At 41.7% G+C, this 27,398-nt stretch overlaps 1 protein-coding gene across 2 annotated transcripts in view; it reads right to left on the reverse strand.

Annotated features, from left to right (window-relative positions):
- The window catches only part of ift80 (intraflagellar transport 80 homolog (Chlamydomonas)), a 75,390-nt gene that overhangs the window by 29,600 nt on the left and 18,392 nt on the right, over positions 1–27,398 (reverse strand). For both annotated transcript variants that reach the window (XM_047391891.1, XM_047391890.1), the window contains one exon: positions 23,330–23,467. In XM_047391891.1, coding sequence (XP_047247847.1) covers positions 23,330–23,467 — 138 coding nt within the window. The remainder of the gene's footprint in view (positions 1–23,329; positions 23,468–27,398) is intronic.

Genomic DNA, 27,398 nt, shown 5'->3' on the forward strand with positions numbered 1-27,398 from the left:
TAATGGGCAGCTTTGTGGTCAGGGAGAAGGTGGCAGACATGACGTATAGTTCTTAGCAGAGGTCTGGGGGAAACCGGGCGAGACCCCTCAAACTTACAATGAGCTTATACAGACCAACTAAATATACACACACTATAGCAGTCTAAATTGTGGCGTAAGACTTCTGATGCTTAACCAAGATAACGAAAGCATGCACAACCGGTGTGTTAGCATGCACATATTTATGAGACTTGAATGTACAGACCTGTATCCTATATCCTGGAAAAGAACAAACTCTGGGCACAGAATAGATAAAATGCACTATGCTAAAAGTTATAAAATTATCATAAATGGGTAAATGGAAAATGGGAAAGTAAACTTAAAAAGTTTACTTTCCTACAGACTTTAACCTTTCGTCCTTTACATTTCTTTCAGAACCACTCTGAGGTCTAGGTGACAATGTACAGACCCGGGCTCACACCATGCAAGCCATCTCAGGCATATACAGACATACTTACAACTCCTCAGACAACGGGAATGTCTGCACACACAAATATGCAAGTGCACACTGAAAAACCAAAGGCAATCCATTAATGTGCAGGCTGCTGAAGAAGTGCCCTTGTTGCCCCCCCCCCCCCGTTCTCCCTTCCTCCTCCTTACTCGCTCTGCATTTCTCCACATATGTTTACCATTAAGACTGGCAGGTGTTGTGAGCTTGCCCCTTCACTCATTGTTGCCCTGCAGCCGAAACCAATACGGGGGACGCTGGAAAAGAGGTTATGTTAACAAAAAATTAGCCCCAAGGCAAGGACAGGTTATGGCCCCTGTTACCTTTTTCAGTTTCAGCTCTCAATCATAGCAGCCCAACTGTTTAGTGTCAAACTCTTATTCAGTGCACTCAAAAGGGGTAGATGGGCAAAGAAACAGAGGTGACTTGAGACTAAATGATACTAGTTACCAAACTTTTTTAATCAGTGGGGTTTAATAAAAAATGTAAAACTTTAATTTAATGTATGCCAGTAAAGTTTGTTAAATACTTGCCAGATGTTTTCAATCTGAAAATATAGCACTTGAGATGAGAGAAACATGCATGTGTTGAGAATTAGGAAGCAAAAATATAAGAAATTTAATCAAATATTAAACAGTGTGCATTTGTGTCAAATGTGTTGTGCTGCCATTATTTTGTTAAACAACCTGAAACAGAGCTCTGGTCCTAATGGTGAGGGGGTGGGATGTGGGGGTGTGCAGGACTGAAGCTTAGTCCAGGGAAAGGGTTAATGACACGTCTGGACTAATGGCTCCCTGTGGAGCTATCTGCTGATTCAGCCCCATTACTTCACAAGCATTAAATATGTCTGCCCTGACCTCTCCCTGCTACACACCCCCCAGCCCTAATGCAAGTCAACAGCCTGCTAATCAGAAGTGGGGCATGAGCTTTCCAGACTTGTGTGCTTTTCCAGCCCTTCATCTTGGACTCTCCAGACACTGTGCAGCAAGTATCAAGGAAAAACCTTTAACTACCATTAGTGTTAATGGGTCAAGCTCGGTCCATGACCTTGTTGAAAAGCTACAGGTTACGCAGTGACATCACCATGAGAGCTTTCTTTAGAAGACAGATGTACATGCAGAAGGGATCTGTGATGTGAGCTTAAAAGTTCATCAAAATATTTAGTGGTATTTATTGTGGTAATGACAAAAGTGTTGATAAAAGGTACCCAAAAAAAATGTCAGTCTCTTTGGCAAGAGATTTTAGGGCTGTTGGTGGCATGGCCCTAGAATCAAAAATACTCCTCATAAAACAAAAGAAAACTGTACAAAAATAGCAAAAAGCTACTTACAAAATATTTTAAAAGCTACTTGAGAACACTAGTAAAAAATTAAGTAGCACAAATTTATTGCTACAAAGGTCAAAATGACTGTATTTAATTGCATTTTTAAAGATACTGATATTTAGCACTGCTATCGAGAACCGATTGTGGAAAAGAATTGTTAAAGTAACAATGTCAACAATAATATAGTTTTTGGAGTTTATTGCTGTCATGATAAATCAAATTTCTTATGACAACAATGTATTTAAATTAAAGTTGCACTGCTCAGGCTTATCCTAGTCGATTTGGATTTTCATTTTTCTTTGAAGTCTGTCCTGCCCAATTTGGTCTGAATGATTCCAATTTCTTTTATAACACAACAGAACAAATACCCCACATGTTCCCTTAACAGAAGTACTAGTTTTAAATTCAATGGAAAATTAAAGTTTCAAGCAGCATTGTAGGCCTTCGCAGGCCAGCGCCACTTGGCCTGTGTAACGATCACGCGGGCCTGGCATCGCCGCCTGCACGCTACTAACGAGGCCTCTACTCATCTCCACATGCCGCCACTAGGGGGGCACTGTGAGCAACCTTTCATACGATCTTCGGTCATGCCGAGTTCTACTCTGGTGAGAAGCATTCAAAATATCGGCGAAATCTGACCTTCTGGTGGAAGCTGAAAATTAAGGACATACAAGAGTATTCATTTATGCATCAAAGCATATCTCACTAACCTTTATCTGGTTGTCATTAAGCTCAGAAATAGTGTATCAAAGTTAAGCTGTAGTCAGATGAATTATTGAACAAAACGTTCTTCATTTTTATTATTACAAAATTGACACTTTTCAGTATTTTACCAGTTGATCACTGATTAGACCCGATCAAGAGAAGAACTGATTGAGAACGCTGGTCCACTGATTGGTGCATCTCTACTACTGATATATAAACTAGAGATTCACCATTCAGAATTTTGGGGTTGGTTTCCAAATTCGGGTTTTTATTTACCTGCTGATACCGATTTCTTTATTTCAAATTAGAAGCAGGGGCTACATGAGATTGTGACTGAGAGAGCACTCTAAACTGTGTTTTACTATATTAAAACAAAAACTAAATATTTAAAAAGCTTACTATAGTATCTTATTAGCAATTAGCATGATTATTGCACCTAGCATTACGAAAAAAGGAGAATGCCGATCCTAACTTTAACTCTAGGATTTGAAAAAAGCTGGCAACAAATCCAACATGTTGCACAACAGACAGGGCTTAGAAGTTCAAGAGGAAAGAGTAGAGTAAATTTACTGTACTCCATTTAGCCTTCCTGTTATTTGTTGAAAGCCTCACTCTCTCTTATTCTCCCACAGCCTCAACAAACAGCCAACAGGTTGTTTTGTGTTTTTGTTAAACTGGCATTAGTGGCCTTTATTTTGTAAGTTGACCGACAAGAAATGGGGAGAAGAATGAGGGGAGGACATGCAGCAAAGTTCAATGGGCCGGGACTCGAACCCGTGACGGCTGCGTCTCTGACTGTAGCCTCGTGCTCTTTACCCCTGCGCGAACACGTCTTCATAAAATTGTTTCCATTTAAATAGCTTCTTACATCTGTGCTTCCTCTAACTCCCCCTCAGTAACTGTGTCTGTATCAACAACACAATGCAAGCGACTGTACTCTGTCGCTACACGCTCATCCAGGAGAAGTGAATGCTGCAAGTTAATGACTCGACATAGCCTGCTGGGTTTTCATAGATAGAAAACTTTTTTACAAATTTGAATAATAAACTGAATTTGACTGCACTGTTTGATAACTAGGGTCAAGTGGAATATATGTACTTGACTTGGAATCTGTATGAATTGATTGAAATGAACTTGTAAAGTGCCTTGAATTGAGTTAAGCAGTGTTGATGGCCTAGTACCGCTACAATGGATTCACAGATCGCAAAAAGACTATATTTTTGAGCATCCACTCAGTCAGTTACGTTTCAGGCTGATCAAGCTGATAATCATCTGACTCCAGTCACCAGTTGGTTTCTCTTTGCACCTCTGACTCAAACTTAAGTACATCTGTACAAAATAAAACAAATGTAGCAATGATTACCCGGCTGAAGAGACGTGTAGAAATACTACATTTCATTATTAGTGCAACTGAATAAACTACTACATAATTTTTTAGAACAAAAGAAATACTGGAAAAAAACTTCTGAAGATATAGAATTTGTTTCACTTATATCCACACACTAGAATAAAACACTCATTGTTTCCTTTTGTCTGGATCTACCAATAAAATTTGGTTATATCTGAACACCCTTTTATTGTACATTTTAAATAAAGTTTTAAATCCCTGCTGCCAAAAAAGTAATACAACTTTATTTTGTTTAAACAGTAGTTCATATTTTCTTTTTCTTCCAGAGTTTTAATTATGAATTTACATTTTTTACTTACAAACACAAAAGTAATAATTTATCTTATTAGTGTATTGCAAATTTTGCTCCCGAAAGGCCCCCATATTTCAAACCTAGTCTATCTCTTATCTGCTCATTTAACTCTGTGGTAGAGAGCTAGTGGGAGCCGTCCTAGTCCAGGGTTAACAGTCTTGCATAAATCAGAACAGATGGCAGACTGCAAAGCCAGCTGGCTTTAGTTACCCTGTGTGTCTGTATGCAGAGCAGAACCTGGCAGCACAGGTACAGAGAATAACTCTCTAAATATCATAAACACAACATGTCTAAAGTGTTATGGACATTAGAGCCATATAAGCAAGCCGGTATTTAGCTATACAAGAGACATGTGTGCATTTTTTTGAAAAAAACAAAAACAAACAGTAAAATTAAGATTGATGGTAAAATGTTCAACAACTTTTTTGACAAACCCAAGAGGTTATTTTGGAAGGGGTCTCATCAGTCTCTCAGCAGATTAGGAGTCCTTGTAAACGTCAGTTTGCACTGACCCCCTTTGTGGGGGATGGGTTGACTTTTCGGATAAGGACAAACTGGGCTTACATCCAATTTTGGAGAGACGTGAGTGGAAACTGCTCCAATTCAAAGCTGGCGTCCAGGACAATGCACCAAAAGTAGCAGATCTTTTTTCTACTTTATTATAATAAATCAGTTAAGCAAGTCAATCAAATCTTTTCTCAGAGAAAGCTGCTTACACTCTGTCCACAATGTGGCTCTGTGATCAACAACGAACAGGAATTATGACCAGAAACCACCTCCATATCCCAAGGGTAAGTATGTAAACTACAACAACATGAAGGGACGCCATTACTATCGATCAAGCATGCTGTATTGGATCACACCTTCTAAGATGCTCAACCTTCTGAGACAAGTATACTGGCAGGACCTCAGAATATTGTTTTTGTAAACTCTGATGGTTGTTTAACAGGACAAATTCGAAAAGTATCCAAACAATGTTTTATTTTTAACCGCTCTTAACAGCACACTGGTTGTAATTCATCACTGCTACCACAACGTGGTAGTGAGGCACCAAGTTGATTTTAAACTACAATGAAGCAGCTGAAGAAGAAGACCAATTTATTTATTTTTTTTACTGACAGTAGTAGGTAAGAAAATAAGTATGTGGGTACCATTTGAACTGAGATGTTGCTTTAAAATATGTAAAACCTTTAAGTGTTTAGTCAGGGCAAGATATTTTAACAAAGTAACAAACTGTTCTTCTATCGTGACATTTTTTACTAATATCTTGCTTCGTGTAAAAAAAAAGGCAAAATAAAGACATATGAAATGTCTGAATGGCTTCACCCTGACATTTCCTGTGTCCGTGTTCATATTGTAAGTAGATATTTGTAAGTGAATTTAAATCATTAACAGTAAATCTGAATGGTATTTTTGTTGAAATGCACATCATTGGGAATTTTATTTTGCACTCACAACTGAGAAATAATACCATGCATAAAAATGTATGATCAACTCAAAACAATAACTACTATCTGTAATAACTTTCTTATTCAAAAAACACATCTACTTGAATGAAAAAACACTTTTTACAATTCCTCTACAGTCAACAATATGCTTTCCCTGACTCTGCAACAACAATCCTCAAGAAATGATTTATTTGTAAGTGAAGGCAAATGTAAGTTGGTCTGCAAATCTCTTTATTGAAATACTCACTCGGCTCAGCTAGTGAGATACAGAGGCCCAGCCTCAGATGGGTGCAGAGTGGTATAAGTTGGAGCTTTGGCAGAGCGAGGGGAAACAGAGAGGAGGGGGTTGGGTTGGGAGTTGAGGGGGGGAGCAAGACAAACTAGAAGATAGCAGGATTGAGAGAGAAAAAGAGAGAGAGCGTAATGACCTACACATGGTTTCATGCAAGAGCCTCAACATAGTAACCACAGACACATGCTGGGGCCTCCTGGGACTCATCAGCAGGACACAGCTGTGAGTTGGACAGCAGAATTCTATTAGCACCAACTAGTACATATGCACTTGCAGACACATGCACACATATTATGTCTTTGTATCTTTACAAGGACTTTGCATTGACTTCTATTTTTTTCTATTCATTTCTATGGCCTAACCCTGACATTTAATTAACCTTAAACCTAACCATTAGCAGTACATACCTAACCTAAACTCAATTCACATCTTAAACCCAACCCTACACCTTAACCCAAAAACAGCACTTCTTCTTATGGGGCTCAGGCTTTGGGCTCCAAAAGCCTGGGTCTAGTATAAGGATACAGTTAATTGCAATTGATTGTGTGGTATTAAAAATCAAATAATGAAAAAGCTCATCAACAACGTTTTTAAAATTTTTCAATTCAAACAGAAATTCTATATCTACAATAACACCAAAAAGCAAATGCACCATATTAAATCATATTAAGTGTCCAAAGGATGCTAGAACACTACTCGGGAGAAGATAAATCAGTCTAGTGGTTCTGTGCAGGTATGTCTTCCTCTACACTGACCTGTCTTCGTTAGGCTGTGGCTCCTCAACATTGTTCAGCTGATATTGTATGAGCCAAATCTGCTGAACAAGTGGTGTCAGGACCACTGATGACCCTTGTCTTGATGGGGTTTTAAGCTCTGTCAGCATACACCCTGTTAATGTTTTTTTCCGCTTTAGGCCTGTCAGTTTTAGTGTACAATAATAGGCTCTACTGCTTTGTGAATAAGATCTAACCTTACTTTTAGGGTTAGTTTTTGATGCATACCGCCGGCCACAGATCTCTGTTTGGTGTGGGGTCAGGAGTTCCGTTGTAAACACGGTGCTCTGTGGTGTCTGCTTTGTTGCGCTTGTGGGCGGAGGCTGGACTGGTGTTGCATGGGGTGCTTTCCTGGCCATCGCAACGTGCTGTGTGGTGGAGGGCAGGATGTGGTGGGGGTGCTTGGAGTGGGGCTGTGTGTGGAACTTGCGCTGTGTGGATGTGTCTTCATCTGCTTTTTGGGGGTGGAGCTAATCTGTGGGGGTGTGCCCATGTGGGGAGGGGATTGATGGTGTTTGGGTTCGGGGGCATGTGTTAGATATCTGTGTCCTGGTTGGGGGTGGCCATGTGGGGAGATTCATGTTGGGGTTCATGGGGGGTGGGGGGTTCTTGGGGTTGAGATCGGAAATCATTGGGGGTGTGGGGTTCTGTTTCATCCTGGTTGGCGGGCTCGTTTAGACCAGGTAGACCCCTCTTTTGTACGTGGCCCCACTCCAGATGGGGGTCGTTGGGGTCGGAGTGGGGAGTCGGGGTCTGGGCTGGGGTCACTCGGGTTCCGGCGGTGCCGGCACTAGTCTTGGCTGGTGCTGGGGCGGTCTGCCTGTCTTCACCCCGGAAGGAAAGGGACCACCTACTGGGTCCGGGGGCTGCCCCTCTGGGGTATCGGTACCTGGACCTGGGAGTATAGAGTATGTATGGGGAGTGTGAGTGAGTGTACGACGTCCATTGTTGTGTGTCTTTACATTACATTGGGTGTGTAAGTATTTTAATGTGTATGCATGATGGTGGGAAGTTGTGTCTGTTTTTGTGTCAGTTTGGGTCTTGGTCTGCTCCCTCTTCTGGATCAGTTTAGGCCCCCCATCAAATGTGGGGCTGTGTGCTTTGGTGTGTGCCGGCTCACTCCCAGTGGGTGCTTGCTGGGGCCTGGGCCCCCTGGCTCTGTTGGGCCTGATGTGCCCCAGGGTCTCAGGTCTCGGGGTCCATGGCTGGATCTACTCCAGCATAGACAGCTGGAGTAGCCTGTTGGCTCGTTGCTGCAGCTCCCTAGGGCTTCTACACTGTGGCTGCTGGGTGATTCCCCAGGGGCTCTTCCCTGCGGGGTTTGCAGAGCTGGACCGTAGTCACTCCAAGGTGTGCTCGTGGGTCTGACAATTTCCAGCTAGATCGGCTCTGAACACTTATTCTCAGGTCCCCTCAGCATTTCTTTTTAACAATTTTAATGTCATGAATTTTTCAAGCTTGTTTACTTGATTCTGTTAGGGAAAAGCTCCAATAATTATGCAATTTCAATAGAAATGTCAATAATGTGATTTTCAAAATAAATTCATGTTTATAGATATATAAATCTTATTTATTTTAATTATGCAATTCGAAAAGAACTATTAAATTAATTTGTGATATATACAAGACAGGTCAGTTTTTATTTATGAGTCCGATATAATTTAATGTAGCTTTTACCAATTGCTACACTGGCATAAAAAAATAGTGTTTTCTAATAAAAACACATGAGGGTAGAAGACTATTACACATTGTGTTTATGAAAACAAGTTTACCAGACTATAACATAGGAACCGTTGAACAAATTAATAAACTTTAAAGCCCAGCACCATACTGAATCCCATAAAAGCTTACAGAAAGGAGGGGGGCTTATTTTCTGCCTGTCTAAGCATCACCCTTACTGTTTATATTTATCAAACATTTTATCCTCGTCTTTCTCCTTCTCTTTCTCTACGAGTCTGACATGTTTGTCTAGCTAGTGGAGGTCGTGATTTAGCATTGCTAAGAATGATGACTCTGCCAGAGGGGCTGGCAGGGTACTGTCTCTATGTCATACTCTTACTCCAACTGGTTGGGGGAGGGATGGACGTAGGGAGGGATTAAGAAATAAAAGGGAAAAAAGTTAGAGAGACCAGAGCAAAGTGAGCGAGGGAAAGTTGAGGGAAAGAGAAACCACCATTTTTTTTATGGAGACCAATCCTCCAAGCCTCGAAGCCTAGGCCAATTTTAAAGGATATATTGGACAGTTCCACACTACCCCACCCCCATCCCTCCAACTGCTCTCTTTTCTCAGCTCTCTTTATGCTCCACTTCTTTTTGGTTTCCAACAAGGCGAGCCTGTAGCCGAACTCTGGAGAGGTGTAAAAGTAATACCATGTCAACAAGTGCCTTTAACTCTAACTCACTTTATGCAGACAGGGACCCCTTCACACGCACACATGCACTCAAAAAGGTTTAAAAAAAAAAACAGAGAACAAAAACTGGGGTCAATCGTTTGTGAGATGGACTTCAGGATGCGCTCTTCCACAGAGTGTCAGAACGAGTTCTGAAAACACAACAAAGCAAAGCTTGTTCTGCACAAAGGGTCTAGGACACAATGGAGAATTTAAATTCTGTTGGGGACGCTAATGAGCTCTTTATGATGATGGATTAAATCTACATGCAAGTATTGCATCAAAAAGGCTCTTACTATTCCCACATTCGAGCCCAAGTTTCAGTGGGACTGCGAAGATTTTTTGGGAAAATGTTTTTAAAGGATTCGGCATAATTATTCCCATGACAACGAGGGCAAATGGTGGAGGAGGAGAAATCTGAGAGGTAAGAGTGACCCCAGTTGCTCTTTTCAGAACTTTGCCTACCCGTTCACAATCTATGGAGGGAGCTTTCTGTTCTAACTACAGCGAGAGAGAACAGAGGGGAAGAGTGTGGCGAGCAAGAAATAGCATGCAAAAACAGATTTGAAAAGGGAGGGAGGGAAAAGCAGGAGAGTGAGAGAAGGGAGAGGGAGAGCCCTACCCAGTTGCCTGGGGAGAAAACTGCTCTGCTGCTGACTCAGGACTCTCTTTGTTTGACAATGCTCCCTTGCTCTTGCTCTCACTCTGAAACACTCACTCTCCAAAAGTTCCCAGTTTTTTTCCCCCCTCCCTCAAACGCTCAGTCACCATCATTTCTAATGTGTGCACACTCTTGCATTGTGAGACCTCTGCCAATATTTTCTCTTTTCAACTTTTCTCCTCTGTAATTCTCCATTGTATGCTTTTATAACCCTATTTCTGCATGTGCAGGTCTCTCAGACATTTACTGCCTTAACCATACTGCATTAAATGTCCCCTTGTCTTTGATGCAAACAGATAAAGGCTTGGACTCTAATACATGTCCAACTGTTTTCGTCTGCTTTTCTATGCTCTGCTGACAGCAGCTTGTGATCAGGGACAAAACGTCATGTTTAGGTATTTTCCGTAAGTGCTAATTTTCAAGGTACTGGATTTGTTCCCCAGTAATACAAGGGAAAACCTTTAGAGCCATGGATCTCAAACTGTGGTACAAGCACTGCTGGTGGTACATGGGCGGTCTTTATGGATGCTATGGGAGATTTTGGCATCAACTGTTTATACAGGTTGATACAAAACAAAATTGCTATAAGGTAGAACTAATACACCCAAACACTGAAAAAGATGAGCAGTTCACTTTGATCTTTGCTTCAAACCGGTACTACTCAGAGAGGTAGCACAAACTGAAGCAGATAAAGCTGAACCAAGAAGGACCGGTTGGTACTTATGTTGTATTCCATTTACAAATTTGTAAGTTTGATCTGGGAATAACATCAAACCTAACTCACTGTACTCACTTAAAAAGACATTTACAATTAACAACAGAACCTGAGAGCAGTGTACACTCACAAGCCACTTTCTCAAGTACACCCATTCAATTGCTCATACACAAATAGCAAATTGGCTAGTCACAGTCAATGGTTATTCTCACTTTCAGATAAAATACTGTTTATTGGCTACCAAGAAGGCAGTTAAAGATCCGATAGATTATGAGGTTGTAATTAAATAGGGAGTGGGTGACGACAGAGGAGAACGAAGAAGTGTTGGTGATTCTAACTAAACATGGATTCGTTCCAAGTTTGAGGAAGGCCCAAAAGGAAACCCTGGACTCACCCAGAAAAAGGGAGGTAAAGAGGCCCCAGAGGAAGAAAAAAAGTTAGAGGATCCAAGAGGGGGAACACTGATAAGCTCAACAAACCCAAAGGGAGGAGGGAGGCAAGAGCAGCAAGAATAAAAAATAAAAAGATAAGAAGTTATTTACACTTATCCTTCAAATAGGCAGAGCTTAATCTTAAAATGACAACATATGTTTCTCACAGAAAAAAAAGGCAATTAGAAGAAAAATTATGTAGCTCAGTCACAGATTTAAGTTCATACAGAGTAGCTGTTCAGATAAGCATCCTGCTACAAAACAAATGGATAAAAGTAAAATCTACTTGTTTAGCAGACATTGCAGCTAGCAGAGAGATAATAAGCTAGCTATGATCTGTCATAATGGAGGACATATCATTTTCTGACAATATACTAGTCTTTAACATAAAACTGCCGTTAAAAGCTACAATAGAGAGACACAATCTAAAACTACTTCTGCTTCAAACTGTGAAGCTGCAGACTCCTCGGTTGGAGAGATTTTTGGACTTAACTATACATTAGGGGAAATAAACACAAGTGTATATGTTTTGTTTATTTTATTTTACACCGCAGGTAAAGTATTGAATTTAATAAATTTGGTACCAAATAAAAACAACCTGAAAATATTCTGTATAAAAGTTAAAATGTAAAACCACTAAAGAGCACATTTAGAACACAAACTGTACCTGATCAACAGTATGTTTATTCAGATTAGTATCAATTTCAGTAGCGAGGGCAATAGTATAACATTTAGATATGTAGTGGAAAACTGTAGCGTCTTCATTTTTATATAAATATTTTATTTGCTTTTTTAATGCTAACAAATAATGGAACTTTTTAATGTGGCTCTATTACTTTCAGCATGTGTTGAAAAACACTGAAGCATGGTTGGATGTCTGATGCAATAAAGACTTTGGTGCTATTTAGGCATTGGACAGGAGACTTTAAAAAGATGACAGTTTCATCAGTACAGTTTCACAGTATTCAAGCAAAGGATTCATGCAAAAATCTACAACATGACCAATTATTCCTATTGCTGCTAAAAATAAAAGAACTTTGTAATTTCTGTTATAACTGTTATATTAATGTTGGTTATAACACTTAATCACCACACATAGTGATTACTGCTCTAAATAAACTTATTTATGTTAATATGCATTTTCTGGAGTCAGCCACTTAACAAAAACGCAGCTCATGGTTTGGCAACTGTAGTTTTAAATTGAAATTACCGTAATAAGTCAATACCTGTAATTTTCACCCAGTTATTGTTCTTTGTTTTTCTTGTCAGGAAATATTTGCACACTGCCAGTATATTTTACAAGTGAGGGAAAAGTGTAGTAGCCTTCTTTGGGCCAGCTAACCAGTAACGCACAGCAACAGGAGGGGGAGGGGAAGTGCCATATTACTATATGCTCCATATAACCAAAGAAAACTCCAATAACTCCAAGACTGTCTATGATATATCATTTAGAAGACTTTAAACTGCAGGATTATTATCATGGAAAACTTTAGCACTTTTAAAATAAACTTTTTCTATCCTGGGTATAACTTGATACCTAAAACTGACACAGGCCTAGTTGTACTTATTACTGCTTAGGCCCAATCAGAAATTTAGTAAGAGGTTGGTTGAAGGCTGCAGGCAGCTGAGTTTAGCTATGTTTGTCTCACTACCAGTTATATTAACCTTTGGTTGATGCTGTTTGAAGCTCAGTTCAATGTAGTGTGAGCTACATACCATGAGATGACAATATTATTGGTAAAAACTGCAATGAAGATGTAGGTCACAACAAATCAAAATTTTTTTTCAATCCCCTTTTTCAAATGTGCTTTTGACACTATTTGAAACCTTTAGCATCTTGACTACTGTAATGTGTCAGGTAGGATCATCCACTGCACTAAAACACCATCTAACAGGCTGAATTTCTTATCGAATGTGAACTCATGGCACCTGGAATACATCGTCAAAAAATACATGTATATATTATCAAAAATAAATAAATAAATAAATAAATTCTGGGTCCTGATGATGAATCCCCTCTCTGGCTTAAAACCTGTGCTGACCAACTAACCCCCATCTTCACTAATAGTGTATCTTTAACAAGTCTCTGGAGCTGTGTGAGGTTCCCTCATGCTTTAAATGCTCCACCACCGTCCCGGTCCACAAGAAATGCACCATCATAGGATTAAATGATTACAGGCTGATTGCTCTGATGTCTGTGGTCAAGAATTCCTTTGAGTGACTGGTGTTGAAGAACCTGAACGACATCACAAGGTCCCTGCTGGACCCGCTGCAGTTTGCTTACTGGGCAAACAGGTCGACAGAAGATCTACATTTCATCCTGCAACACCTCGACCACCCAATCAAGGGACATGCACCTTGATTCTGTTTGTAGATTTTAGCTCGGCCTTCAACACCATCAACTTAGACATCCTCCACCAGAAGCTGACCCAGCTCAAAGTGCTGGCCTCCACCTGTCAATGGATCACCAGCTTCCTGAAGGACCGGCAGCAACAGGTGAGGTTGGGAAGCATCTTCTCCCTTTGAAGAACCATCAAACTGGTGGCCACTAGGGGTGTATTCTCTCCCCACTCCTCTTCTCCCTCTACATACACAAATGACTGCACCTCAGCAGACCCGTTTGTGAAACTACTTAAGTTTGCAGATGACAGCACTGTAATTGGTCTGTTCCAGGACGTGATACATCAGCATACAGACAGGAGATGGATCGGCTAGTAGAGTGGTGTGGTCAGAACCACCTGCAGCTAAACTAAATTTAGTTCAATTCAAAGCAGTTTAATTATATAGCGCCAATTCGCAACACATGTCATCTCAAGGCACTTTATAAAGTCAATTCAGCAGCTGGTTCATCTTCTACACTGCCATCATTCAGTCTGTTTTGAGCTCATCCATCATGGCATGGTTTGGCTCATCTACAAAGCAGGACAGGTCCAAACTGCTACGAACAATTAGATCTGCACAGAGACTCATCGGGGCTCACCTTCCCTCCATTCATGACTTGTCAGGAAAAGGTCAGCTAACATCTCTGCAGACCCCACACATCCTGGACACAAACTATTTAGACTATTACCTTCAGGTTGGGGCTAAAGAGCGCTAATGGCGAAAACTAACCGCCACAGAGACAGTTTCTTCCTCCCTATCTCACTGATGAACACAATGAACACATTACAGCCAGAGTACGCAGCTACTCTGCAGGAAATAAATAAGCATATTTGCACTACCACAACCTGCCTTCCATCTTTTGAATACATACATACATACAATACACAACTATTAATACAAGGAAACCTATTTAAAACTAACACTAAAATAAGACTTCAATACAATCAAGAGGTTACCATGTAAAACTGCTTTTACAAAGACACATCCTTTTTTCTTGCTACTTACTGTGAAACTCCTAGCTACATTCTCCTAGTTACATAAATGTAACTGTTAAAGAGTTTTAGTTTAGAAATTTGAATTCTGAAACCTGTGTCCCTATGTGCTCAAGGTAAGAAGATGTGACGAATAAGACAACAAAAGGGAGAACATTTTCCAGTGCAAATGCAGATGGTTTTCTAACTGTTCAACATGCAGAAAGAAATAATGCAAAGCGAATTAAGTTATCTGCCTCCACTCACTCTGCTTGCAGCTAATGCTAAGTCAGTTCAGAGCTGTCTGCTTTGATTTGTTTAACGTGTTACTAGCTTTTCAGCTTTATTTGAACAAATGGCATGTAGTTGAGAATTTGTTTGCAGCTACAACTAAATTATTATGATCGCAACAATGGTCCTAAAAATGGTTTCTCATTGGTTGCGTATTGGACCTGGACTTCGTCTTTCTTCCCACCAAAAGTCTTGGACTTGAGTTGGTCTTGGGTTGGGTTAGGTGGTCTTGACTGCCACACTAATTGATCCAAACACCATATGGTGTTTTTAGTGATGAGATGCTAAAACCCATGGAGAGTGGAAGGGACGTTGGGATGACAGAAAAGTAGTATTGTTATCACAATATTATACAATATTATTGCACCCATATGTTTTCCTATGATCATGGTGCCATGTGTCACAAATAAAAACTCTAGGTGTGTACAGGTTTATAACACCACTAGATTCTTTGGTACAAGTGTATACCAAAATGAAAATCTGTACTGAAGGGATACTTACTTAAAATCTTATGCACTATGTTACTTGTGGATCTGTAATTAACAACTTTGGGGAACAGAGGAAATGCACACTGGACAACTGGGCAGACTGTGATTGGGATCTGGTTCATAGCGGGGCTAAGCTCAATAACACCAAGAAGACGCAGAGAGAACATCAGTAATGACTAAGATACGAGCCTGCTGCCACATTCAGATTAACACAGCCTCTGCAAGACCAGTCAAAAGACGATTATTTCTTGAATGAGATCTGTCGGGCAAACACATGGTTGTCTGGCAAAAGAAAGTAATGCTTTCTCGATTCTATTGTGCTAACGTCCCAATGACTGACCTCTGAGCTTGGGACATCCTGAAATCTGCTTAAACTAAACGAAGCCAAGATCCATATGCTGTCCTGGCATATGAACAAATGTTAAAGGTACAACCAAAGAAAAACAGGCAGGTACACAAACAAATATGATGTCAGCTCAGTAGCTCAAGCCAGTTATGTGTGTGTATATCTGTGAACAGTAGTAAAAGAGAAAAACAAGTGTATAGGAAAGATGAGGAGAGGGAGCAGAGAAAGAAGCTAGGGTGCTTGCCTGGCACAATGAGTCCTACTTGTTAGCCAGTGACAGTGTCAGGGATCGTGACAGGGTCCAGACGCTAGACACCAGCTGCAGCGCCTCGTAAATAGACTGCTGTCTCGCAGGGACATTTGCACAGCAATGGCTGCACACACACAAACACACACACACACACACAGGCATGTGGGCACTTGCATATACTATGGCAGGCGTTCAGACAGACACTGACTGATCTTGTAAAGAGGGACAGTGAAGCTCTATGTGTCTTTTGAGCTGTAAAATTGCTCATAAATAGAAAAGGTACTCCACCAACAAGAAGGATTTGAAGTGCAGAAAAACTTAAAGCATAACAACAAAAGATCGATTAATAGTTTGAGAAAGGAAACAATAACATCTAAAAACATATAGGTCAAAAAAATTATAAAAATCAGCCACCTGTTGGACATAAAAAAGGGAAATGTGTAGGTGTTAAGCCAACAAAAATAATATTAAAGGGAATCCTACATCTGCCCTAAGGCACAAATGACTAGAAACTAAGTTAGCATAGCTGAGGCTGAAAGAAAAGCTAGGTTGGAATGGGGGTGAAGGGGTTAAATAAGAGGGACAGATCCTGCTGAGCCAGCAGCGATATGTTAAAGTGCAAGGTTTCATTGTTGCAGATATAGAACAAAAGTCCTTTCCATTAGTCACACTAGCAAGTGAAAAGACTCTTAGACACACTGGGTAACCGTTGAAGCACCACTAACCACCAAGCTAAAACCCTTGTAATTAGTTAACAGCTTCTTTGATTGTTTGCAGATTTCAAACACTAAATGGCGTTGTGGCATTTATACTGAAGTGACCTATGTGAATTTGTATGCAAAAGTCAATGAGTCTGAATTCATGCACTGAAAGCCTCCCTGATCGAGAGACCATAAAGGGGATTTTCTTTTCTAGACCTTACTCATGTTTCTCAGCTTCTTAATCGCCCTGTGCAAGCCTCCCACACTGTGTTACACGTTATCTCTAGAGCTCAGGGAGAAGAAGAGGATAGCATACCCTTACTCCAGTCAGATTGGGGCTGAGACACATTTATCATAATTATCATCATCATCATCCCTGCACTGCCTCAACCAAAACACACAACTGCAAGGCGAGCGCTCCAACAACGACACAATGGAACAAACCAACCACGTAAACAAAGCCACTATGGGAGGAGGTAAAGTTGATCTCTAAAGTGTGCACCACTGTTAAAATGTCAGGTTTTTACAAAAAAGAAAAAAAATCAGATCATAAAAAACCTTTTCCACCTTTAATGTGATATACATTTTGTACAATTCAACTGAAGAACAAAAACATTTATCAGGGAAGAAACACGATCAAGTTAAAATAAGCCTGGGTGCATAGGGCCCAGTTCTGCCCTTCTAGTCTGCTATTCTGACCGGTACGCCTGTGTGACGTAAACTTCACCATCTGTACCGACCCACTCCGCATGCAGCCCAGACTTTTGTGACCGTACGAGCCGAAAGGGACAATAATAGTCCCAGTCAAATGGTGGCGCCAAACACAAAGCATATAATGAAAACAATGGGTCAGGTCATGAATAGAACAACTTGTTTAAAACAAATACAATGAGGAGCAATTTGCTGTTTTTCCAGTGTGGAAAATTTATCCATCATGGACAACAAGGATACAAAAACTGCACTAATGAGAAATCACTTTATTCTTTTGTATCGGTTCTCAACCAAGAGGCTGTATTGAAGACTGTGTATCTTTGAGTGGAATGTGATTGTTTTGCTGAGCTAAAAATAGCATGAATAGGGGAGGGTGCTTGTCCACATGGACCATGCGGCGCATGTATATGAACATGGAGAGGCCTGTCAAGCCCTTAAGTGGGCACACTCTTGAACTAATACCACGCGGAAGCACCCTTTGCTTCAAAAACAGTGTAACAGTTCTTGCCACATCTTGGCTTGAATACATTTGCTCACTTTACCTTGCAAAAGTTCTAAAAATCTATGAGATGGTGAGGACAGCTCTTGACCACAGCCTTCTTCAGGTGACCCCCCAGACTCCCTGTCTGATTTAGTTTGGAAGAGTGTCAATGCTTTTGCAAAACAATTTTCTTTAGGGCGCAACATGACTTGGTGATTGAGCAGGCGCACCATGTGCATAGGCTACGGTATTCAACGCAGTTGTTCCCGGTTCAATTCTCAGCCTTTGGCCGTTTGCTGCATGTCTTCCCCTTCTCTTTCTGCCTTTCTTCCTGTCCAGCTACTGACAAATAAAGGCCACTAGTGCCAAAAAAAACTATTTTCTTCCGGTGAAGCCATTCTATTTTTTGTTTGGGTGTATGCTTGGACTCAGCGTGCTACAAAAAAAATATTCATCCTCAGCTTTCCAGCAGACGACTGAAGGTCTTGGATCAAAATGTACAGGTAGTTAAAACTGTTCATAATTTCATTCAACTTGACAAAAAACTCAATTCGATCTGAAGAAAACCGACTCAAAATCATCATACTGCAACCACCATGTTTCAATGTGATTAGTGTTCTTTTGGTGATGTACAATGTTGCTGTTTTGTGCTAAATATGCCTTTTGGGATTGTGGCCCAAACATTTAAGTTGGGTTTGTTTAGACCACAACACTTTCTTCTACAAGTCTCTAAATCAAAATGAAGCATAAAAATTCCTGGCGATCAGGGCACAAAAATGCCCAGCATTGTTTGTTTGTTTTGATTACTGCAATGTGTTGACATCTCAACATTAAGTCAACTAAGGCCTGAACATCCCATGAGGCAGGTGGTAATGTTTTTGCTGGCCAAACGTTTGACAATAACAAAACAACAATTACCATTCATCATTCTCTCATTTCTCCTCTCATTACTGCAGTTACCATCAACACCAGGTAAGAAGAATATGTGGCATGCAGCCTAATGCAATTTACAGAGATGAATGATGTATAGAAAATGCATAAGGTCAGTAAAGAGCCGCACAATATAAACCATACTGCACAGGAAGAGTGGTGTGTCCCACAGATTTTCTGTCTGTTTCAGGGTAAAGGGTTCCACCGTCTGTAAAGCATGTAAGTTCAATATGAAGCAAAAATTACGAAACACTGAATTAAAATATGTGGGGAAACTGAAAATATAATGAAAGCCATGCTTTATAATTTTATAATTGCAACGACTGCAAACCTCATTCTATTTTCTTTGTATTCTATATGACACATCAACAAAAAGTAACACATACCTGCGAAGAGAAAGGAAAATTTAACATACTTTTATACATTTTACAGCAATAAAAATTTTAACAGTGGGTGTGGGAGGGGCATGCACATTCAGCCCCCTTTACTCTGATATCCCTAAATAAGAGCTTGCCTGTGTGTAATTTTCTCTTACTACAAATCTAGCTGTTCTCTGAAGGCCTCAGAGGTCTGTTACAGAACATTAGCGAGCAAAGTGCATCATCAGAATCAGAATCAGAAAAGCTTTATTGCCAAGTACGTTTTTGGACATATAAGGAATTTGTTTTGGCGTAGTCGGTGCAATACAGTACAAATTAAACAGTATAAGCATATCTACAATATAATATAAATATATGTGCACAGTTTTAAGTGAGTGAGAGTTAATATAGAGCAGTATAAGATGCAAGAGCAATACAACAGTGCAGGTGATCATTGTGCAAGTATGGCAGTGCAAGTAAAGCAGGAGTCCATGCTGAACGTTAATGTAACGCATAGAGTTACAGTTACAGGTGTCCTGTCAGCAAAAAAAAAAAGGGGGGGGGGGGTGAAAGGGAGAGTGTCAGGGTGGTTTCTGGGCTTTGTTAACAAGGCTGGTGGCAGATGGGAAAAAACTGTTCCTGTGGCGTGAGGTTTTGGTCCGGATGGACCGCAGCCTCCTGCCAGAGGGGAGAGTCTCAAAGAGTCTGTGACCGGGGTGGGAGGGATCAGCCAGAATCTTCCCTGCCCGCTTCAGGGTCCTGGAGGTGTACAGTTCCTGGAGCGACAGTAGACTGCAGCCAATCACCTTCTCAGCAGACCGAATGACACGCTGCAGCCTGCCCTTATTCTTGGCTGTAGCAGCGGCGTACCAGATGGTGATGGAGGAGGTGAGGATGGACTCAATGATGGCTGTGTAGAAGTGCACCATCATAGTCTTTGGCAGGTTGAATTTCTTCAGCTGCCGCAGGAAGAACATCCTCTGCTGGGCTTTCTTGATGAGGGAGCTGATGTTTGGCTCCCACTTGAGATCCTGGGAGGTGATGGTTCCCAGGAAGCGGAAAGATTCCACAGTGTCAATTGTGGAGTCACAGAGGGTGATGGGGGCAGGTGGGGCTGGGTTCTGCCTGAAGTCCACAACCATCTCCACTGTCTTTAGAGCGTTGAGCTCAAGGTTGTTCTGGCTGCACCAGTCCAACAGATGGTCCACCTCCCATCCGTACGCAGACTCGTCACCATCAGAGATGAGTCCGATCAGGGTGGTGTCGTCCGCAAACTTCAGAAGCTTGACAGACTGGTGACTGGAGGTGCAGCTGTTGGTGTACAGGGAGAAGAGCAGAGGAGAGAGAACACAGCCTTGGGGGGAACCGGTGCTGATGGTCAGGGAGTCAGAGACGTGCTTCCCCAGCCTCACGCGCTGCTTCCTGTCAGATAGGAAGTCAGTGATCCACCTGCAGGTGGAGTCGGGCACACTCAGCAGGGAGAGCTTCTCCTGGAGCAGAGCTGGGACGATGGTGTTGAAGGCAGAGCTGAAATCCACAAACAGGATCCTGGCGTAGGTTCCTGTGGAGTCCAGGTGCCGGAGGATGAAGTGAAGGGCTAGGTTGACTGCATCATCTACAGACCTGTTGGCTCTGTAGGCAAACTGCAGGGGGTCCAGGAGGGGGTCGGTGATGTCTTTTAGGTGTGAGAGCACAAGGCGCTCAAAGGACTTCATCACCACAGAGGTCAGGGCGACGGGTCTGAAGTCATTAAGCCCTGTGGTCCTTGGCTTCTTGGGAACAGGGACGATGGTGGAGGACTTGAAGCAGGCTGGCACATGACATGTCTCCAGTGAGGTGTTAAAAATGTCTGTGAAGACTGGAGACAGCTGATCAGCGCAGCGCTTCAGGCTGGCTGGTGAGACAGAATCCGGACCAGCAGCTTTCCGGGGGTTCTGTCTCCTGAAGAGTTTGTTGACGTCCCTCTCCTGGATGGAAAGAGCCGTCCTCGGCGTGGGTAGGGGGCTGGTGGGGGGGAACTTCAGGGTGGGGGTTGAAGGTGCCAAGGCCCCTCTTGAGGTTGGGGAGGTGGGGGTGGTGGATTGTGGCTGCAGCTGTTGGGGGGCGTCGTGGGGGATGGTTGCAGGACTGTCCCTTTGTCTTTCAAAGCGGCAGTAGAACTCGTTCAGGTCGTTGGCGAGGCGTTGGTCGTTGATGGAGTGGGGGGCTTTCGGCTTGTAGTTGGTGATTTGCTTGAGCCCTTTCCAGACAGATGCAGAGTCATTGGCTGAGAACTGGTTTTGGAGCTTCTCAGAGTACAGTCGTTTGGCCTCTTTCACTGCCTTGCCAAACTTGTACTTAGCCTCTCTGTATATGTCTTTGTCCCCACTCCTGAAGGCCTCTTCCTTATCCAGTCTTAACCCTCTGAGTTTAGCTGTGAACCAGGGTTTGTCGTTGTTGTAACTCACCCTGGTGCATGATGGTACACAGCTGTCCTCACAGAAGCTGATGTAGGAAGTCACAGCCTCTGTGTACTCGTCCAGGCGGTTGGTAGTAGTCCTGAACACATCCCAGTCTGTACAGCCTAAACACGCCTGGAGATTCTCCACAGCCTCACTGCTCCACTTCCTTGTCGTCCTCACAACAGGTTTGCAGAGCTTTAGTTTCTGCCTGTATACAGGAATCAGGTGGACCATGATGTGATCGGATTGGCCCAGTGCAGCACGTGGGACGGCGTGATAAGCGTCTCTGATGGTGGTGTAACAGTGATCCAGAATGTTGTCCTCTCTGGTCGGACATTTTATAAACTGTCTATATTTGGGGAGTTCGTGGGTGACATTACCTTTGTTAAAGTCGCCAACGACGATAACTAAGGAGTCCGGGTTGGTCTGCTCCACACTCAGTATCTGGTCGGCGAGCATGCGCTGTGCGACCTGCACGTTAGCTTGCGGCGGGATGTAAACACCGACCAGGATGAACGAAGCGAACTCACGGGGGGAATAGAAAGGCTTACAGTTTATGATGAAGGATTCCAGGTCTGGAGAACAGTGCTGCTGAATCACCGTCACGTCGTTGCACCAACCACTGTTGAGGTAAAAACAGATTCCTCCACCTTTCGCTTTGCCGGAGAGTTCCGTGTCTCTGTCCGCTCTGTAGAGCTGGAATCCTGCCAGCTGCAGCGCAGAGTCCGGTATTAATCCACACAGCCACGTCTCCGTGAAGCACAAAACTGCCGATGAATAAAAGTCCCTGTTTTTCCCCAACAGCAGTTGTAGTTCCTCAATTTTGTTGGGAAGTGAGCGCACGTTAGAGAGAAATATTCCAGGTAACGGTGTTCGTAGTCCACGCTGGCGAAGACGTACCAGCACCCCAGCCCGTTTCCCTCTCTTCCGGCGTTTCACCGCGTGAACAAAGGTGAGCGCACCTTTGACCAGAATGTCCAAAAATTCCAGAGCAGTAGGCAGAAATGTTGGAAATAACTCCTCTGGTGTAGTAGCCCTGATGTTCATGAGTTCTTCTCTGGTGAGAGAGCTCCGGGTACCATCACAGAAGACCGTTTTAAAGCAAAAAACAAAACAAAACAATGCGCACCAACACACCGAGGCGACCATCTGCGGCGCCATCTTGAAATTATGAAGACCAAGAAACTTGGAGAGCAGTTTAAGACAGAGTTAGGTAAAATCCCAAAGTCATGCCTGCATGCAAAGTGCTATCTGTAGCAGAAACCTCCTCATGGAGCTTCACCTACCAGCAGAAGAAAGACTGTAAACATACAGCCAGAGCTACAACAGAATTATTAAGATCAAATCATATTCGGGTGTTGAATGGCCTAATCAAAGTCCAGATTTAAACCCAATTGGAAAAATGTAGTAAGACATGAATACAGACCCTCTCTGTCCAGTCTGTCTCAGCTTTTTTGAAAGAAGAAGTATGGGCAAATATTTCAGTCTCTAGATATACAAGGCTGGTAGAAAATTACCCCTAAGGATTTGCAGCTGTAATTACAGCAAACAGATGTTCTATTCTGTATTAATTCTTGGAAGGATGAATACAAATGCACACCACACTTTTCATATTTAAGTTTCGAAAAAAAACTATGAAATGCATGCTTACTTTTCTCTTTTCTGAAAACAAGTGTTAAAATTGTTAGGTGTCAAACTACCTACTAAACAGGCATTTAAAGTGCTATGAATTAATTTGTTGCATTTATATTTTGTGAGGTCCCCTGAAATTACTTGTTACTGTTAATAGGTACATAATGAATACAACTACATCAAACTAAATTTAAAATATTACCAAGTGATTATCTCCAAAGGTCTATTGCTCAGGCAAGCTAATGAAAGAGCTGCAACATCCCTCAATGTTTTACTTTTTACCTAGTGCCACCTAGAAAAGCAAAAACTTTCACCATGCCTAATCAGGTATCCCGGGGTTCATTATTCCATATTATACAATGAGGATTCCGACCTTAAAGAAAAGAAGGAATTGAAGAAGAGTATAAATGTTCCACCTACGCCAGTCTTGTCACAGAGCCACAGGGTGTTGAAGGAGCCCACAGAAAACACCTCTCCATCTGGGGCCCAGGACAAAGAGGTGATGGGGTAGTCCTGAGAGGATGACAAGTAAAGCAGACGACCGAAGCTGTCCCAAACCTTTGGAGAGAGGACATACTTTATAACAAACAAAATAAACAACCTAAAAAATAGTAATATTTCTAAAGGTTGGGGTGTAATATAAACAGTAATGTCCTGTGTATTTGTTCTGCAGTGGAGAAAAGCTTCAGTGTGTGTGACTTCTTTTAACTGCTTGCTTACACTGAGCTCAGTACCCTTAGTAATTAATGATGTAATGCACTTGTTGCTTCTCTTATACTGCATTCCCTATGTAACCGCATACAGTTCAGGTCACTGAATGCATATTTTATATTAATAGGAGTTTAATAGAACTGATACTGATATTCAGTTTGTAGCGCAGCTTACAGCTGACCCTTTGACATAGTCTGCAGTGCTGTAAAAATGACTGATAAACAACGACTGATAACTGCCGACTTTAATTAAATGGAGTCTTTAACATCAACGTGGAGGAATCCTCACTACTCTTCTTTGCAGAATAGTTTTATTTCAGGGGTTTTAGAACATGAACGTCATGTTTAATGTCATGACACAGCAGCTAAATAAGATTGAAATGCAGACTTTGACTAAGCTGCTCCAAAACCTTAATTCTGCTTTTTCTTTATGGAAAATGTAAAAGGTTCACGCTACAGTGTTATTTATCATGAAAGCAGGGCATTTAAGTAGAAGAATGAAATGCTGATTCCCTCATCTCAGACAATTTATTAAAACAAAAGCCAACAACAGTGGTGAGTATACCACAACAAAAAATGTAAATGTGTCAATGGTGTGTCATGTGGTCTTGCACATCAATTACAGCTTCACATCAACGTCTCATAATGTTCACAAGTCAACTTATTGTCTGCTGAGGCATGGCACCCCAGTCTTCTTGGAGGGCAACCCTCAGGTCATTGAGCTTCTAGGGTACAGAGTAATGAGCCTCTAGACGGCAACTAAGCTGATCATGTAGGTTTTCTATGGGATTCAGGTTTGGAGAAAGTGCAGGCCACTCCATTCGAGGTACCCCAGTCTCCAGCAGCTGTTCCCTTATGATGCTACCTAGATGAGCTGGAGCATTGTCGTCCATGAAGATGAAATCAGGCCTATGTTGTTCATGCAGGGACACAATGACTGGATTAATGATTTTATTCAGCTAGTATAGGCTCGTCACTGTACTATTTGCAAAGTGAAGGTGGTTCTGTACTGACTAGACACATCTACCCACAACTGTAACTCCATAACCACAACAGTGGCTGATGCATAGTGTTCTACGTGACATCGCCAACACTGTTGACGAACATCATTTAGGCTCAACGTGAATTGACTTCCATCATAGAACAGCACTGAGGTCCACTGGTCCCTTATCCAGCGTAAATGCTCCCTGGCCCATGCAAGAAGATGAGGCCTGTGCATAGTGGTGGGGTCAGATACCCTTGAAGGTTACTTAGCACGCAGACCATGCTGATCCCTTTCACCTCCTTTAAATGTGCCTGGAGTTGAGTGGCATTAATCATCTGGTTCTGCAGGGCACTTTTCACAATGAAGCAGTCATCGGTGTGAGATGTGGCCAAAATTACCTCTAACCTCTATGCCTTCCTTTGACTCTTCACTGTTGCAACCTGCTGATGAAACTCTGTGACACTCTAAGCTAAATGGCCACTTTCATCTGGCAACATCCTGTTTGCAGCCTCACAATGGCGAGGTACTGTTGATCAATTGTTGGGTGTCGTCTTGGTCTCATCATGTAAAACTCTCAGCAGCATGATGAAGAGGACTGTTTAAATACCAATTCTGATTGAACCAGGAGAGTTACTGGTCGATTCATGGATCAAGCAACTGTTGTGAATTAATCTCCTTAGAACAGCAAGATCTTGTTAGAGAACAGCAAGTTGTTCAAAAAGTACTTAAACATTGAACAGCTGGACATGTGCATTCAAAGGTTTAGCAAATTTCACATTACATTTACCTCAAAAGGTTATAGTGCATTTTGCGTTCATCCTGAAATTTAACCCGAAAGCCGAATATCCCTAACATTTTGTGAATAGTGTATTTTGCTCAAGCAACAAAAGCATCTGCTCGTCATATCATATCAGTAGATTTTTGGTATGTAGGCACTTGAAAACAACTAACACACTATTTGGTTGGTTTAAAACTTCCACTGCTCTTCAAATAAACCAAACATGGTTTTGTCTAACCAACAGTTTGATGCCAAACACCCGGTGTGTTGCTAACAGGAAAGTTATAAACAGGTAGGGAATTGAAGTCTGGGGGAGTAGATGTTCTCAAAAAGTAACAAGGGTGTACATACATACATCCATCTTATGAGACGAGAACATATATGATACTGGCTTCATTAGAACGAGATGAAACTTTAGTAATATTTTGCAAAACTTTAATCTGTCAGTAATTATTTTTTTTTTATGTTATGTTTGTTTAATTCTAAGGTGCTCCAAATGCAAATAATAAATGTCTTTTTTTGTGTTTTTACAAATCAAGGTTTTATAAATCCAAAGTTGTGTTTTAAAAAAGCTCTGGTCAGTGTAGGAAGTATCCAGTTTAGGTTTGATCAGTCTAGGCATTTTAGATTTTAAACTAGAGGTCATCATAGCAGTCCAGACACATTAAAACTGCGAAACAGTCCTTTAAATTAGCCATAATGGCAAACTTCAAAGGAGATGCAGGAGATGGAGGAACTTTAGCATCATTAGGGGCAAACAGTTAGAATGTCATGGTAATCTCACAGTGCTTAGAAATCAATTGTATTCTGCCTCTCATTCTGTTTGTTTGTTTTTTTACCAGGTTTACCGAGGCTTTTTCCAACGCTTGATTGTTGTCAACCAGCTTGCCAAGCACTTTATATTGGTTGACTCGAGAGATACAAACAGATGAAGAGTGTCAAGCTTAAAGCACTTTCATACTTGAGGCCTTTAAACATTGCTTACACCTAGGTCAGTAAACAAAGTCACATGCTCACAGCAACTGGAACACACTGTCTGAGACAGACAGTTATTGTACAAAAAACGTTGTGCCCTTTTATTGTCACCACAACACCTCATTAACCCCCTACTAGGTACTGTGCTCCATTTTACAATTTGTCATTAAATGTGACAAGTTATCTGTAAAGACCATGGACCGACAAGTAAATATGTAAATAATGTGAGGATGATGTAAAGGTTTTGTATGAAGCACAATAGAATCTTTGAGACTAGCTCTAAAGGGGGTTTTTGCCATCTGATAAAAATTTTGGCCTCAATCTGACAAGCCGTTAGCTTGCCTATCTGGCCATAATTTATCTATTTCTCCAAGCTCAAGTCTTTCAGAGTCTTTCAGATACTATATCTACATGGCCAGTCTTTAAGAGACAACTCTGCCTTTACGCCCCCACAGCATGTCACATGCCAACCACTGGAATCAGCCATATCCTGTGATGTTGTGGACTTATTTAATGTAGCATCACTGCAGAACCAATGGGTTAATTATAATGGACTATGACTGCTGCTGCCCCCCACCTCAAGCCTAACCAGCAATCTGGCTTTGTGGCTGCCTTCCTCAGCAGGTCAGAGGTGTTACCAGGGGTGGACTGTCCTCAACCCCAACAATGACACCTCAGTCCTGATGCAGACTACACTATGGCAAGAAAGCATCTTTGGCCCAGCTTGAAAGTGTCTTACAAAGAATAGCGGCCTCTGAGGCCCCTCTGGCCTTTCAGATATGACCTGAACCTTCAGTTAAGTAAAGATATTGGGGCAGGTTTAATTTTTCACAAAACAAGCCGACAGTGCCGGACATGAGGTGTGGTGCAACATAGAAATCAGCACGAGGCATAAAATGTGCATCATAGATGTTCCACAAACCATTATTTTCAAAACAATAATGGTGGATGAATTCAACGTAGCAATCTTATTGTTGGGCGAGCAAACACTTGAGATTTAAATTTAGCAAATAATTTCTAGGTCTTGCTTATGCTTGCAAA

The sequence above is a fragment of the Girardinichthys multiradiatus genome, chromosome 18 (genome assembly GCF_021462225.1).
Source record: "Girardinichthys multiradiatus isolate DD_20200921_A chromosome 18, DD_fGirMul_XY1, whole genome shotgun sequence".
Taxonomy (NCBI): domain Eukaryota; kingdom Metazoa; phylum Chordata; class Actinopteri; order Cyprinodontiformes; family Goodeidae; genus Girardinichthys; species Girardinichthys multiradiatus.